Source organism: Polypterus senegalus, chromosome 1 (assembly GCF_016835505.1).
Source record: "Polypterus senegalus isolate Bchr_013 chromosome 1, ASM1683550v1, whole genome shotgun sequence".
Lineage (NCBI taxonomy): Eukaryota > Metazoa > Chordata > Cladistia > Polypteriformes > Polypteridae > Polypterus > Polypterus senegalus.
In genome coordinates this window covers 216,658,882-216,674,023 of record NC_053154.1, presented here as the reverse complement: position 1 = coordinate 216,674,023, position 15,142 = coordinate 216,658,882, and the positions used below count along the sequence as shown (strand labels likewise).

Sequence of the window (15,142 nt, the reverse complement as noted above, 5' to 3'; positions counted from 1 at the left end):
TACCCAGAATGAGTTGGAGATATGTCCTCCTCCAGGCAAGGGTCTAAATAAGACCCCTCTGGATTAGGGTGCCTTCTACATCATCTGGGCCAGAAAGGGCGGGGTTTTGTCAAGGTGTTGCCATCTACTGCAAGAAACTTAGAAGAAATTGTGAGCATCGGTGCCCCCCTCTTGTCCCAAGGTGGACGTGCTTACCGCTCCACAGCCAGGAAGATGGTCCCAAGGTGCACATGTGTCCACAGTAAAATGCAATTTTCCTCAGAATATTTTAATCAGATGATAAATGTAAACCAAATAAAAAATCATTAAGTGTCATTACTCATCTCCAGGTCCTGATGGATATCAAGTTCTAGTTAACAGTCAAGGACTCTGAGTATTACTGAAAAAGGCATTACAAAATGATAACTAATATTATCTATAATATAAGTGTATATTTTGCAGAGCACATGTCAAATTGGTCTGCATAATCATTTACATTCTTGCCATTATTCAGAGCTGGAAGGTGTCGAACTGTTCCCCTGAATGAGCCTCAGCAGGAAGACCAACACGCTGACCCTTACAGACAGTCCAATGGCCTAGTGAAGAACCAGCATGGCCTCAAGAATGCCTCCATCTCAGTCTCACATGGTATGTCAAGTGTATGCGCTTGTTATTTTTGCCAGCTATCTAATATAAAACAGCCCTTTGAAGCTCTATGCTTATTGACAATATGGCTTTTGCAGAGGTGAAAAGAGGAGTGGGCAGGGGGAGTACTTTGGGGAGGGAAGGAACAGTGATCTGATCAACAGCGGCAATATTGATTTGTAAACAGCCCCTTTGCTTAAATTCAACGTTTTTCATTTACAGATGAATTTGCATTTCTGGAAAATATTGACATCTGTTCTTAGCTAACATGAATAGGCTGGCTGCCTTGCTTTGTCATTACTAATACTAGGGAGCTTCGCCCTCTCCACCAGTGCTACACGCCATTGTGAAGAGTGGGGCTGAACACACCTCAAGAAGAGACATCCGCTCCTCCAAAACCCCCTCTTAAACATTGATACAATGGGAAACAAATAATTTTTTTTTTACCTCGTCTTTGCTCGATCAGCTGCTGGCTTGCTGCTGCTGCTGCCGTGACGCGTGATCTGTATTTCATGAGGCACTTCAAGTATTTAAAAGCCTGTACAGCAGCTGTCCTTTAGTATCACTGCTTTGTCTCTCCTCTACCCCAGACATCCTCAAACACTATTCCATCTCTTTTCGCTGTTCCATTATTTCACTGAGTAATATTTTCAGTTTTTTTTGCGCTAATGCGATGTTTACTCTCATTTTTGTGAGACTTTCAAATTTTCCTACTTCCATTATCTCTAACCTGCTCTGCATATGTATCATGGGACTTGCTTCCAAAGGTTGTAAGTATGACGTGACTTGACCGTATCGCGGGACGTGAAAGTGTCTCTGTCTCTCTTCATAAGATCACGTCTCATTGCAGGAAAAAAGTCTTGTATCGTCGTAAGATTGTTTTTATAATAGAGAGATAATGAGGTGCTGGAACCTATGCCTGTAACAGCAAATAGTATTCAGAATTGTTTATGTATTTTAAGTACTATCATCTCTGTAAGTCACCATTTAAGTATCAACAGAATATGTTTTTCATTTGACAAAAATAAAAATCCATTATAGCCTAGTTTTTCTATCTTTCTGTCTTTCTAAGGTGGAACTTCAGAGAACAACAGCACATTTCTGGTGCCATGTGCCCCACAGCGCCCAGTGATACGTCAGGGTCACATCACAGCACAACAGGTTTATAATTTCCTGAATGCAGAAGCTGGGGAGCCTGCTCTTCACAATCCTGACTACATGCTGATCCTGGACTGCCGCAGTGCTGAGCGGTAAGACCTTATTGATAACTAGTCCCGAGGCAAAGCATTGTGTTCACTCTGAAACAGTAAGAGCAGCAATGGAAGTAAGTAGGAACGTGTGGAAGAGTTTTCTTATTTTCAAAACAAAATGCTGTCACCGGTCATTCAGATTATTAAAATAAACACTAGAATGATCAACAGAAACTGTCATTTTGTGGTTAAAAATATGGCATATTTTTCTCTGGAGAGACATTTGAGGGAAAAAAAATAACAAATGGAGCACCTCTGTGTGAAGCACTGATCTACAGTATATGCTGTAAACAAAACAAAAATAATGTGCTGCTCAAAAGACATAAAAGATGCTCAAACAAAGGGAGTGAAAAGGGAACCCAAATTATCCAGGACTCCAGGATTGGTCAGCTCCAGTAGAACACATTCAATTCCATCAAGCTACATTCCCAATCTTTTCTCCCTTTCCTTTCTAAAATGTAGGTCACACCACCTGCATGCCGGACATCCATTGGCTTATTTTACCACCAAACTCTGAATTATATTCCTCATTTATTGAAACACCAATCTATTCCCCAATATTTGACTTCTGAGACAATCCCAGGTCACTTTGGAGGTAGGTTTGTGTCCGACAAAGTCATGAGCCCAACTCTACAAAGAGAATTCTCTGCAACTCATCATTGGCAAAACCAAGGAACTGGTTGTTGACCTTTGCTGCACCAAAGAGCCTCTATGTCCATTTTCAATTCAGGGAGTGGATGTGGAGGTGGGATACTTTGGGGGGGGGGGGTCTGCATCAATAACAGTTTGAACTGGTCTTGTTTCCATGGGAGACTGTGTTCCTTTAATGTGGATAGTGACATCTTTCACATCTTCTACAACTCTGTGATGGACAGTACAATGTTCTACGCTAGTAGTGTAGCTGGGCTGGCAACATCACTTCAAGAGATACCCAACAAATCAACAAGCTAATTAAAAGAGCAGCCTCAGTTATGGGCACACTCTCAGCCCCATGGAGGTAGTAGAAAAGGAGAGAATGATGACAAAACTAATGGCCATTAAGAAAAATCTACACATAAATGGAAGTTCAGTTTTGTGGAAGGTTATATCAAGCACATTTAATTTATTGCTTGGCAGAGAAGAAGTTTTTAAAATAATAATAAGAAATTCATAGAGCTAACTGATCCAGACATCCCATTAGTAGATAGAGACATACCACCTGTCTTTTGATTAATCTTTACCAAATGTTCTGCTTAACAGAAAATGTCAAGGCAGAGAACCAAAACAACACATAGCAAGAGGTCAACCTTCTAACAGACGTTTCTCTGCAAACAGGGGGAGAGCTTTTTATACACTTTTTACTGGATGTTACGGAGGACTGAGCAGATCAGACGCTGGAGGATGATGATGCACCTTATTTATTATCATTTATCTATTGTGTGGTACTGCATCATTTGCTGCTTACTGTTGGAGGCATCCTCAGTCAGTAACCCTGTAGAAGAGAAATAACAATCTCCCTACACCCGGGTGCCTTATTTTACTTTATTACCTCAGTCAATGCAAATTATTTTTTTTTAAATAGAGTATAGCAGAAAAATATAAATGAAATAGTAGTATAGTAATAAAAAATTACACCCTTGTTTCAAAGTGAAAAAGCTTCAAACCAGACAGATAATAAATGATAAGGATATGAAAGGTGAATAGCAGCACCAACTTGAGAAACACGTGTAAAGTCCTAACTCTTTAAATTGCTTTTCAATAGCTAAGCCTACCACAAAGTTTGATCACATTAAGCTAAAAATTGGACACTGAGTCTCGTCTTAAATGGGTGGGCCATGTAACTGGCAACCACCATAAACAATGTGACCACACCCATGCAAAAAAGGCACATAATGGTGGCACCAGTGATGAAAACTACAATCCAAAATTATAATGCAGAAATGTAATAAACAAAATGCTAATAAAATATTAGCACTGTGAAAATGAACCGATGCATAAAAAATAAGGAAATGCAATATACATGCAGATCATTTTAGGAAAGGGCAGCACGGTGGCATAGTGGGTAGCACTACTGTCTTGCAGTAAACAGTCCCGGGTTCGCTTCCTGGGTCCACCCGGCGTGGAGTTTGCATGTTCTCCCCATGTATGCGTGGGTTTCCTCCCACAGTCCAAAGAAATGCAGGTTAGGTGCATTGGCGAGCCTAAATTGTCCTTGGTGTGTGCACCCTGTGGTGGGCTGGCGCCATGCCCAGGGTTTGTTTCCTGCCTTGTGCCCTGTGTTGGCTGTGACTGGCTCCAGCAGACCCCCGTGACCCTTTAGTTAGGATATAGCAGGTTGGATAATGGATGGATGGATCATTTCAAGATTATTTGGGGTTTTGATTAATCTAGAATCTAATTCTGTCATTTGTTTTTTGTTTGTTTGGTGAAATAAAAATATTTAATTTTTATTACCATCTTGACTTTCCATTTTTACGCAACTCCGCTTGCAGTGATCACATGACTATGACTGTTGCTTTTGTGACATCACAGGACGTTCTCTTCAATTATGGCAGTACTCACATTCTTAGCTATCCCTCAGTGGATAAAAAATTGCCCTCTTTAATGGTAGTTAATTTCTAATTCAGCACTAGGTTTGTTTAGTTAGTTTAGACCACATCTGACTTCGACTAACAACTTTGTTTTGTCCTTTTAGTCTTTGTACCTGGTTGTTCAATTTCATTTTTTTTCTCTGGTATTCCTTGGGTACTTTGCATGTCTTTAACAGGCATGAAAACACCAAGTAGAAAAGACTCTCCATATTTTATTATACAGATCAATCCTGTATTGTTTTCTTTGTTCACAATAAATTAGGAAATTTTGCTACATTTTTTCTCATCCCCTGTAATCATCTTGCACATTCACTATATTTCTTTTGCATGATTCCATCTTCACTTTAGTGTTTTGTATTTAAACATGTTCCTTCATTTCATTATCATCTCTTTTATTTCTTCTTCATATTTTCCTTTTACAGTATTGCCCCTGGAATCCGAACACCCCAGAACTCGAACAACAACAAAATTTGAGCAAATTTTGCCTCGGAAACTGAACGCCCAGCATGTTGTTTGCTATTATCAGTGCTGATTTTATGCTTTTCTGCCTGTTTTGTGTTATTTTGTTATATAATAACAACTTACTGTGTTCCCCATGGGTCCTAAAAAGTGTAGTGAGGAAAATAAGAGTAAGAGGAAAGCTGTTAGAGCGACAATTTTTAATTTTATTAATTTACACTTTTATTCAAATATTACTATTATTTGTTAATATTTTACCTTAAAATCCAGTGTATTTACTGTTAAAATAATTTTGAAAATTCGAGTTTGTGGGACCAGGAACGGATTAATCCAATTTCTATCATTTTAAAGGGGAAAAATTTGTCTTGGAGCTTGAATGATTTGGAACTCGAACGGGGTTCTAGAATGGTTTAAGTTCGGATTCCAAGGTATCACTGTATTTCAATCTATTCACTATTCAATCATCCATCTTTCACCTTTTTCTCAGTTTCAACTTATGCTGGTCAACAGCTACTTGCTTTTTTCTGTTCGCTAATGTCCCCTTATTCACTTGTGTCCTACTTCTTCTCCAATCTACAGATTTTTTAACCTTTTTCTTCATTCTATTCTGTTTGAGTGTGGCACGCTAGTTCAGTGGGTAATGCTGCTACCACACACATTTGATATACTGGGTTCAAACCCAAGCCTGCATGTTGTCTGGGAGGCGTTTGCATGGTCTCCTTCTGTCTCTCCTCATGATTTTTTTTCTTAAGGCATTCCAGCTGTCCTCCACATCCATAAAGACATGCAAGTCAAGTTATTTGCAATTCCACACTGGCATGAGTGGACTCACTATTGGACTGATGCCCAGTCTGGGACTTTTTTTTCTGCCTGTTCCTAGAGAAGGCTTTGGCCATCAGTGACAATGAATCATTTTGAGTGTACTGTACATTAAATGTAACACACAAATAATCTGATATACATTGCTTTCCGGCATGTTTTTATTTACAGTGTGTCCCTATACATTATCCCCCTTTCTGGACCAAACTATTCTTGCTTTCAGAGTAATGTGCACATAAAATGTGTTTGAATATTAAATTGAAAAGAGATGTAAAGGTAACAGTAATTATTCTTCAAATATGAAAGCTAAGTTTACATTTTTTTCACTGAATTCAACTCTTAAAATTATTTGTGAAGACTCTGTGTTTGGCCTTGGTGAAAGTATGGTGGTTTTAACATTATGACTTATCTTAATATTAGAATCCGTCCTAACATTATGACTGGACATTATGGCCTGTCTTAACTTAAAAATATGATCTTTGTTAATTTGGAGATTATGATCTGTTTTAACTTAATGTTAATGATCTGCCTTAACTTAACTTTCTGACCAATCTTAACTTGGATATAATGATCTGTCTGATCTTAAATTTATGAGCTGTCTTAACTTAACATCATGGCCTGTCTTAGCTTGAACATTATGACCTGTCTTAATATTATGACCAAGCTTAACTTGGATATTATGACATGTCTTATGTTGGGCATTATGATCTATCCTAACTTAACATTATGGGCTGCCTTAGCCTAAAATTATGATTGTGGTCTATCTTAACATTATGATCTGTCTTAACTTAACATCAATGCCTATCTTAATTTAAAATTTTGAATTGTATATAACTTAAATGTATATCCTGTAGTGATCAGGCCGTTGATTAAAGCATATACAGTACCAGTTTTCTACAATTTCAACACCTAAAACATTAAAATGGAAAACATTGGCTGTGTGCTTCAAAATAACACCAGCATTCAATGGGCATCTCTTAGCCCACTCTGGGCTCTCATGTTAGAATTATTACATCTTAGAGATATTATATAAATGCATGTGAGGCATTACTTGTTGCATATTACTTTATTTAGTAAGGCTTTGCCCTAGAGCTGTATTAATATAAGTAACACTAATGTGTGTGTGAGATGCTGTGATGCCTGCAGCTGACATTATCCCCTTGAACCCGAGTCATCAAAAGTCATACGCCGAGGATGAAATGGGCATTGAGAACCCATAGCAACAACAGGTTGATCGAAACAGTGAACTGTGATTTGAAGTCAGTGTTAATTCATAAATAAATTAGTGTGTAGTTCAATCCATAAATAAAGAAATAATCCTTAATAAAAACAAGTGCTGTGAAAAAGTTAATATGTATTAAATAAATAATCCAAACAGTTATAATTAGAAGGTTAAAACATTTTCAAGATCTTTCCCTTTTAAAATCATCACAAACCTCATTGCCTTCTTTTAAATCATGCCCCTGCTGCTCACCCACACAATCTGCTCAACAGCAGGAGATGCCTTCTAACAAGTGCAGTCAGAACTTAACCAACCCGTATCTTCACTGCCATTCCTTGGCACCCTGCTCCCTTCACCCACCACTGTCCCTTGGCATCTGTGGAAATCTCTCAGAGAAGGAATGATTGCTTTTGCTACTCTGGATACTGAGCTAGGTGCAACTCTACCCCTGGAGAACCCCCTACTCAGCCCTGGGCATTATCCCAGACAAACTGCCTCTTGTCGGCTTCCTCTGACCTCCCAATTAAACCTCCAGAATCTCTTTCTTGTTCTCTCTCAATCACTCTTTCAGGCTCCCTTTATACCTCCGTGGGTGCTGCATCCTAATTATGACCCACAGAGTGCAGATGTGGAACAGCCAAGCTGGGTTGCTCTGCATGTTAACAGCTCACCTCCACACTGAACACCCCATGGCTGTGCAGCTCTGCAACCACAGGCACCCACAGAGCCCGAGACGCACTGTTTTTATTCTAAAAATCTGCACACAGACACGGACCTCAATATGCATCACCACAAAGTTAGTCAGTCAGTCATTGTCCAACCCGCTATATCCTAACTACAGGGTCACGGAGGTCTGCTGGAACCAATCCCAGCCAGCACAAGGGTGCAAGGCAGGAACAAACTCCGGGCAGGGTACCACCCCACCGCAGGGCACACACACATTCACACACACACACACACTAGGGACAATTTAGGATTGCCAATGCACTTGACCTGCATGTCTTTGGACCGTAAGAGGAAACTGGAGCACCTGGAGGATACCCACGCAGACACAGGGAGAACATGCAAACTCCACGCAGGGAGGACCCGGGAAGCAAACCCAGGTCTCCTAACTGCGAGGCAGCAGTGCAACCACTGCGCCACCGTGCTGCCCACACCCCAAAGTGAAACAATCAAATGCTGGAGAGGATTTTGTGAATAGTTTAAAAACTGTAATTAATTTTCATTGACATGCACGTCCAGCGTTAACTATTAAGAAATACATAACAGATACAGAAGTACAGCATGTAACACCTTGGATGCAAATGTTAACTAGCAGTTATATATTTATTTTTTTCTGCTCAAAAAATTAAGCCTCCAGTTTATACAAACACTGTAGAAGCTGTTATTCTATCAGTAAACATCTAAATAACAATTCCGATCAAGTGCTACCAAAGTCTCCTGACCCAGCCAATTACACAATAGTACATTTTACAGGCTTATTGTGTTCATCAGAATTACTTAAAATGCTTTGAAATCACTTCAGTGTTTCTCTTACGGCGTCTTCTGACTTACCAGTATGAGAATATCTGCACAAATGATATACCAGTCAACTTGTCTTGAAGTCTAGTTATGCAAGGCCTCATGCTTTTTGGGGTTCCTCTACACTACACTACACTACACCCAAAATAACCCTAATTTTTAGGCCATTTTTAGACACCCTTATGATAAAAAGTTAATCAATATGTGTTTTCAGCAAAAATGAAGAACCCCAGGGGTTCATCTCATAATGAGAAAAAAGGAGTCACAGTTACTCCATTTCACAAAAGAGACATGTAATAGAGATATGTGGAGCATCATTTTATGCTCTTCTAAAGTTAGTAATCACGAATTTGATAATGTATTTGATATTTGATTCTTTACCGGTGGTCCTTGACCTCTAAGAGCCACTACCAGAAGGTTAAAAAATTTCAAACATAAGCATGTGGGGTATCATTTTAGACTATTTCAAGGTCAAAAATTACGAATATGGTGTTATTTTTCATTTCTGATCCTTTGCTAGGGATCTATCAGTGGGTGAGAAATTTCTATTATAATTGAGAATATTTAGACTTTAAACAATTACACTGAAGGACACACTTTAATATTTCAACTTTATGATGCAGCTTTTTCTGTTTAATATGTACTTCTACCTCAGGAAGTAAATCATTAATAATTTATAAAAATAACACCCCGAATTAGAACAGCTTCTGCTAATTCAGACTTTTTTCATTTATTATTTATGTGATATAAAGCAAGGGTCACATAACTACAGCTGTTGTGTTTATAACATCTCTAGATCATTGGGTAGAAATATGGCCCTGGTGTGCATCGAGATCATCCTTCAGTTGAATAAATAATTAACATAAATCTCCGGAGCCAGGTAGTTCTAAGCAGACCAAGTACTCAGTTTGTTTTGTTTTCTATCTATTATTTGACTTTGACTTCAATTTTTAGTTTAGTTGCTTGATATATCTTGATCTCCCAGTTTTGACCTTACCTGGAACAGCCTATCATTCTGGTTTGCATTATAATCTCCTGGTCATTTTGTCAATCACAATAAATCCCTATCTCTGTCTCATCACAGTTATGACCCTTCTTAACTAATGACCTGTCTTAACTTGGACATGATGGGGGGTCTTTTCTTATCTGCCAGGCACCACCATGTGATTCAATGGATTCAGAATATTGCATTGCATTCTGAATTGTACCGTTGTATTTGGTTTTGAAGAATATTGGTGTTTTGTCTTGGTAGAGTTCTGTATTACACTACTTTCCCCTTTTGTATTCTTTATTGTGTAGCCTTTATCAGAATGTCTCAAATCCCATAGACTTACCACTGTTTATAAGGTATTGTCCTTTATAACTTCCCCATCTTCCCTTCTATATCTATAACCTCAGGCAATTACATACAGTAAAAGACAAGTAGGTGTTATGTTATAACTTAAATAATCTATTACTGATAATATTCATAAAATAATAATAATAAGCAAAGTATATTTGAATATTGGCAACCATACAACCTGATAAATGCTGATGAGTAGTTTCAGGTGACAGACAAACTTGCTAGTTACTCAAAATGTCTCTAGTTAAGTCATTTTTAGTGAGCTTTCATTAGAATAGACCGCATGCCTGTCTCAATATGGCTGCAGAGTTGTCCTTCTCAGTGTGGTTTTCTTTTCAGTGCATGGTGTGCGAGATCCTCCTTCATCATGATAGTGTGAGAGAGATATTCTTTATCCAAATTCTTACAGCAAATGGGTGTCGTGCTAAAGAATGGCCTCTGATTCAAACCAATCCCAAATGGCCATACTTCAGACCAATAGTTGTACACAATACCTTTTACACCTGCCCCCAAAACCATTTGTTAAATTAAAAGGGGACTGGGCATTGTTTTGCATTCATGTTGATTGTTTCAATGACAGTGTTTCCCTGAATTCCCTGGAGGCTGCGCAGTATCGTCATCAATATGACTTTATAATGGTCAGTGGAAGCAGTTCCTTATTATAAAAGGTTTTCTTTTTGGATATTTTCACTTAATTTTTTTTGATTAGTATTTGGGCTTGATGAAAGGTATGCTTGATACCCGATTAACAAACAAAGCATGCCTTATGTATCTCTGGGGCCTCATGTATAATGCCGTGCGTAGAACTCACACTATAACATGGCGCAAGCACAAAAGCGGGAATGTGCATACGCACAGAAAAATACAGATGCAGGAATCTGTGCGTACGCACTTCCACGTTCTTCCGCTACATAAATCCAGATTAGCGTGAAAAGTAACGCTCGTGCACGCGCCTGCTGTCCCACCCCATCTCCTCTGAAACTAACGCCTCTTTGAATATGCAAATCAATATAAATAGCTCTTAAGCTCAGCCTTCTGTGAAAAGACAATGGGAAAAGCACGAGGGAAACAGAAGAATTTCAGCGAATACCAAGTGGAGGCAAGAAAAAAAGTACTATTTGTTGGTTTAAACAGTGGTATAATCAACAAAAGGAAGTCAATCAAGTGAAAGAGTGTCGGAGAAACTCAAAAGCTCAAGTTTACAAAGTCGCACAGTGCCCGAAATAAAAAAGAAGTTGTCTGAGTGTCATATGAAAGCTCATTAGGATACAGAGAAAAAAAAAGGCACACAGTGGGAAAAAAGCACAAAATGTCAACTTTAATCTTGAAATTTCCAATTTAATCACATAGTTTATTTTGTCATTAAAGTAGAACATCATAAACTTCATGATAAAATTGTTTAATTTACTAGGTTTTCAAATCCCATCGTAACTAAAGTAGCACGTTAAATGCTTTGTTTTGTATTTGATCTTCTATGTCTTCTATGTGTGTGAATCACTACGTGCTTCCGTGCTTTGTCTTCCTCCGTCAGGACACAGACTCCATTACATTCGTAATATTACAGCTCTCTGAATAATTAAAATACTGAGATGTATACGTGATATCTTTTTCATGATGATAGGAATAAAAGCATGTTATTAAACATGGGAACACGGGGGTACAGTGAATGTGTGCGACCATTGATGAAATTACTGCAGCAGTACTGTCTCTTTCAAGCGTACTAACCTCCAATTCCTGTCCTTACTTTTCTTTCTCCGAATACCCAATCGCCACACAATCAGCTCTGTAATAGACGTTAAGCCATCTGTAAGCTTAGAATGACAATTCTTCAAAACTTTTAAGGAACATTGAAATATCTTCGTAGTATGTGTTTAATTATTCTATCCATCTATCCTTCCAGTGTCCTGCCAGCCCAGTAAGAATACAGCACGAGGTAGGATCAATCCATGCACTAGCTAGCACTGCGGTACAGTGTCCTGACATGTTTAATTATTAACAATACAGATTATTTAAATGAAGTTAAAGTTTTATCTGTATAATATAATCAACATATTTTGCTGCATTTCATCTTAAAAATTATACCGTCATCATATGTAAATATGCGCTTTATAAAGATGTGCAGGTTGTGCAATATTATAACTGTAGTGCAAGTTTACAGTGAGGTGATTGTACTTATATGTACAAATAGTTCTACAAGGAGCACTTGATGGACCGACTGACTGTGTTTAAAGTTCTTGGGATGAAACTGTTTCTGAACCGCGAGGTCTGTACGGGAAAGTCTCTGAAGCGTTTTGCCGTGGCTGAAGCAGCGTGTTCTTTATGCTGTATAACGATAATTCTCTTTCCGACCAGCTGCTGCTGTGATTCCCCACTCAGATACAGTCATATAAATACTCCGAGTGGTGCAGTGAGAGTAATATGGAAAAAGATGATCCGCTGTGGCAACCCCTAACAGGAGCAGCTGAAAGAAGAAAAAAAAGAAGAAGATGGTGCAGTGACAGCAACAACGCTAAAGCAGTTATGGTATTTGGAATACTATAGCTATTCCCTGGACCATTATATTGTTACAGATTAATTACAATCAGGTGCATTACACTAATAAACAATATGCGGTTAGTTTCAGCATATTTATAAAGCTGCGTCAGGAATGTGGATCTAAGAAAGAAAGGGTAACCTCACAGGAACAGTAGCACTGCTTTGACGCTGGGTGCCGCCAGTCTGCAAAACCGAGCGCAGAACTTGCGTACGACAAGGTATGAGGTACCGTGAAAAAGTGTGTGGCTTTACACCAAGTTTAGGTTTTATACATTGTGATTTGAACGTAGAAACATTCATACGCAACATTTCTGTGTGTACGCACCGTTTATACATGAGGTCCCTGGTCTTCTTACTAAAACTCCTTACTGACTCTTTAGGTCACTACAGTCTGGTAGTCTCTCAAAATTCCTGAGTAGGTGTTGGTAGAAGTATAAATCAGCCTTAAGGTGGGGATGTGTACAGGATGAGGAGTAAAGGGAAGCTTGCAGCTGTGGAATTTCATAATGCAATCATTTCTGTGTGGCACAACATTCATGAAGAACACGTGGTGCATCTTGAGGAATCCCTGCTCAGACCAATTCATTCATATGTATGGTGTTCGTGTCAATATCTCGACTCAATACAAGTTAGAACCATGTAATGGGACTCTGCCTCTGTAGTTAGAACATAACGTGGCAAACGCAGACACAGTATTGTGTGATTGGCTAAGAATGTTCGAATGCTTCAGTGACAACTCTGGACGGCCAAGTATAGTAAGTCAGTGTTGGTTCGAGCAGATAACAGTAAGTTTGGTTGGTTTTTGGAACGTTGGCTTGGTGGGGAGTACTTTCCAGAACTAACATCGTCGACTGACTTAAACCATTCGACAGCTCCGGATCCGTAAGTAACTTAGAATGTATAGCCATTTGCTTGGTACGTCGAAATCTATCTTTGGGCACTTCGGTTTTGGCATCTGTCCTTTTGACATCTATTGGCAACCTGAGTAATGACGACTGGGTATTAACAACAGTCATTGTTAAAATTTTACCCAATCTCAGATCTAAAATGACCACGCCAACATAATTATTACTCCAACTCTGATTAGAGTCATAAAATACGGTTTATTCTGAAAATTTGTTTGCCAGAAAAAGTCAAATGAGGTGCACCGAAGAGCTGAGTTCATGTCTCGCAGCCCCATTTAAGCAGGAATCTCTTCATTACATCGGCCGAAAAGGTCTATTTTAAGCACAAATCAGTGCCATGATAACAAAATCATTTCAAGGACTTAAAAAAACAAATAATTCTTTGCAGAGAAAGTATGGACTTCACAAACGTAGAATTTGTAGCCCAATTCGATTGGGCTCCCAGTTGCTAGTTTATATATAATTTGTCTTAAAATATAGTCTGATCTTTATTTAAGTTATAATAATAAACAAACACAATCTGTTTTAATTAATGACACACAAATTATTACATTTTTGGACATACTGAATACAGCATTCAAACATTCCCAGTTTAGCCTGAAAAAAGTATGTGAAGTCCTGGTTGATGACTTCAACAAAAGCTAACTGGATTCAAGAGTTAGCAAACCTGGAGTCCAACCAATGAAGCAAGACTGGAGGTGTGGCTTAGTGATACTTTTACCTATATAAAAGACTCAAACATTCTGAGTTTGCTATTCACAAGAAGCATCTTCTGATGCAAAACATAGCTCGCAAAAAAGGAGATCTCAGAAGATCTATGTTCAAGAAGTAATTATTTACATAAAGCTGGAAAGTACAAAGTAAGGATTACGGTATTAAATAAATCACAGTTAGACAAACTGTGTATAAATGGAGACAATTTAGTACTGTAGCTGTTCTCTCTCTAGAACTGGATGCCCAGCCAAGATGATTTGAAAGGCACAACACAGAATGCTCAATGAGGTAAAAAAAAGCCTAGAATAACAGCCAAAGCCTATCTTTCAAAGGACCATTGGAACAGCTTATGGTAACCTCTATGGTCATGAGTCTTTCATACACAAATCATTGAACAGGCATGGTGTTATGAGATACTCACTTTAAGAATTCTTTTCTTTTAGAATAGATTTTTCCAAGCAAAAAGTATACCCAGGTTTCTTTAATTCTGGAACATTTCTGAACAGTTACTTTGCATTATAAAGTTCATTATAATGTGCCGCAACTTTGTTAAGCATGTGGCTGCTGCCATGTAATAATTCTTGTTACTGGCAAACTGCTCCTGGTTGCCAAGGAATATGATTTCAGGTTGTGCCATATCAGCATGACAATTAATTTCTATCTGTAGCAAATTTCTCTCTTTTGAATTGCTGGTTTCTAAACTTTCAGTTTTCCCTCTGACTTTGCTTTCTAATTAGTCATTAGACTTTGACACAATAGATTTTGTCTTCTTGCTTTGAGTTGTTTCTAGTTTTGATTACATTTAATTTCCACTCATTGGGCAGAATACCTGGTGTCCAAGGTAGCACACCACGGAAGAAGCTGCTGCTCTCCAAACAAAACATCATGGAAGTTTTCCCAAAGTCCACCTTGACCTTTCACAATGCTAGCAGAAAAATGTTTTGCGGACTGATGAAACTAAGGTTCCGATTTTCTTAAGGAATATGAAGCAGAGCTTGTGGTGTGAAAAAGGGCAACACTTTTTGAAGATCATTAGACATTGGCCGATGCTGCAGGATAATAACCCTAAATGTTGTATTTAAAAAAAAAAATTGCCTTTTTGGAGTGATCCAGTCAGAACCCAGACCTTAACCCAATAGAGATCCTGTGGACTGACCTCAAGAGACCCATTCACACCAAAC

The 15,142-nt window shown here is 38.5% G+C and overlaps 1 protein-coding gene across 1 annotated transcript in view; it reads left to right on the top strand.

Annotated features, from left to right (window-relative positions):
- Nucleotides 1-1,809: 1,809 nt before the first annotated feature.
- LOC120518956 (dual specificity protein phosphatase 1-like) overlaps nt 1,810-15,142 on the top strand; it is a 32,238-nt gene continuing 18,905 nt past the window's right edge. Inside the window, exon 1 of the mRNA XM_039741997.1 lies at nt 1,810-1,874. Within this exon, the coding sequence (XP_039597931.1) occupies nt 1,843-1,874 (32 nt within the window). The 5' untranslated portion in view covers nt 1,810-1,842. The remainder of the gene's footprint in view (nt 1,875-15,142) is intronic.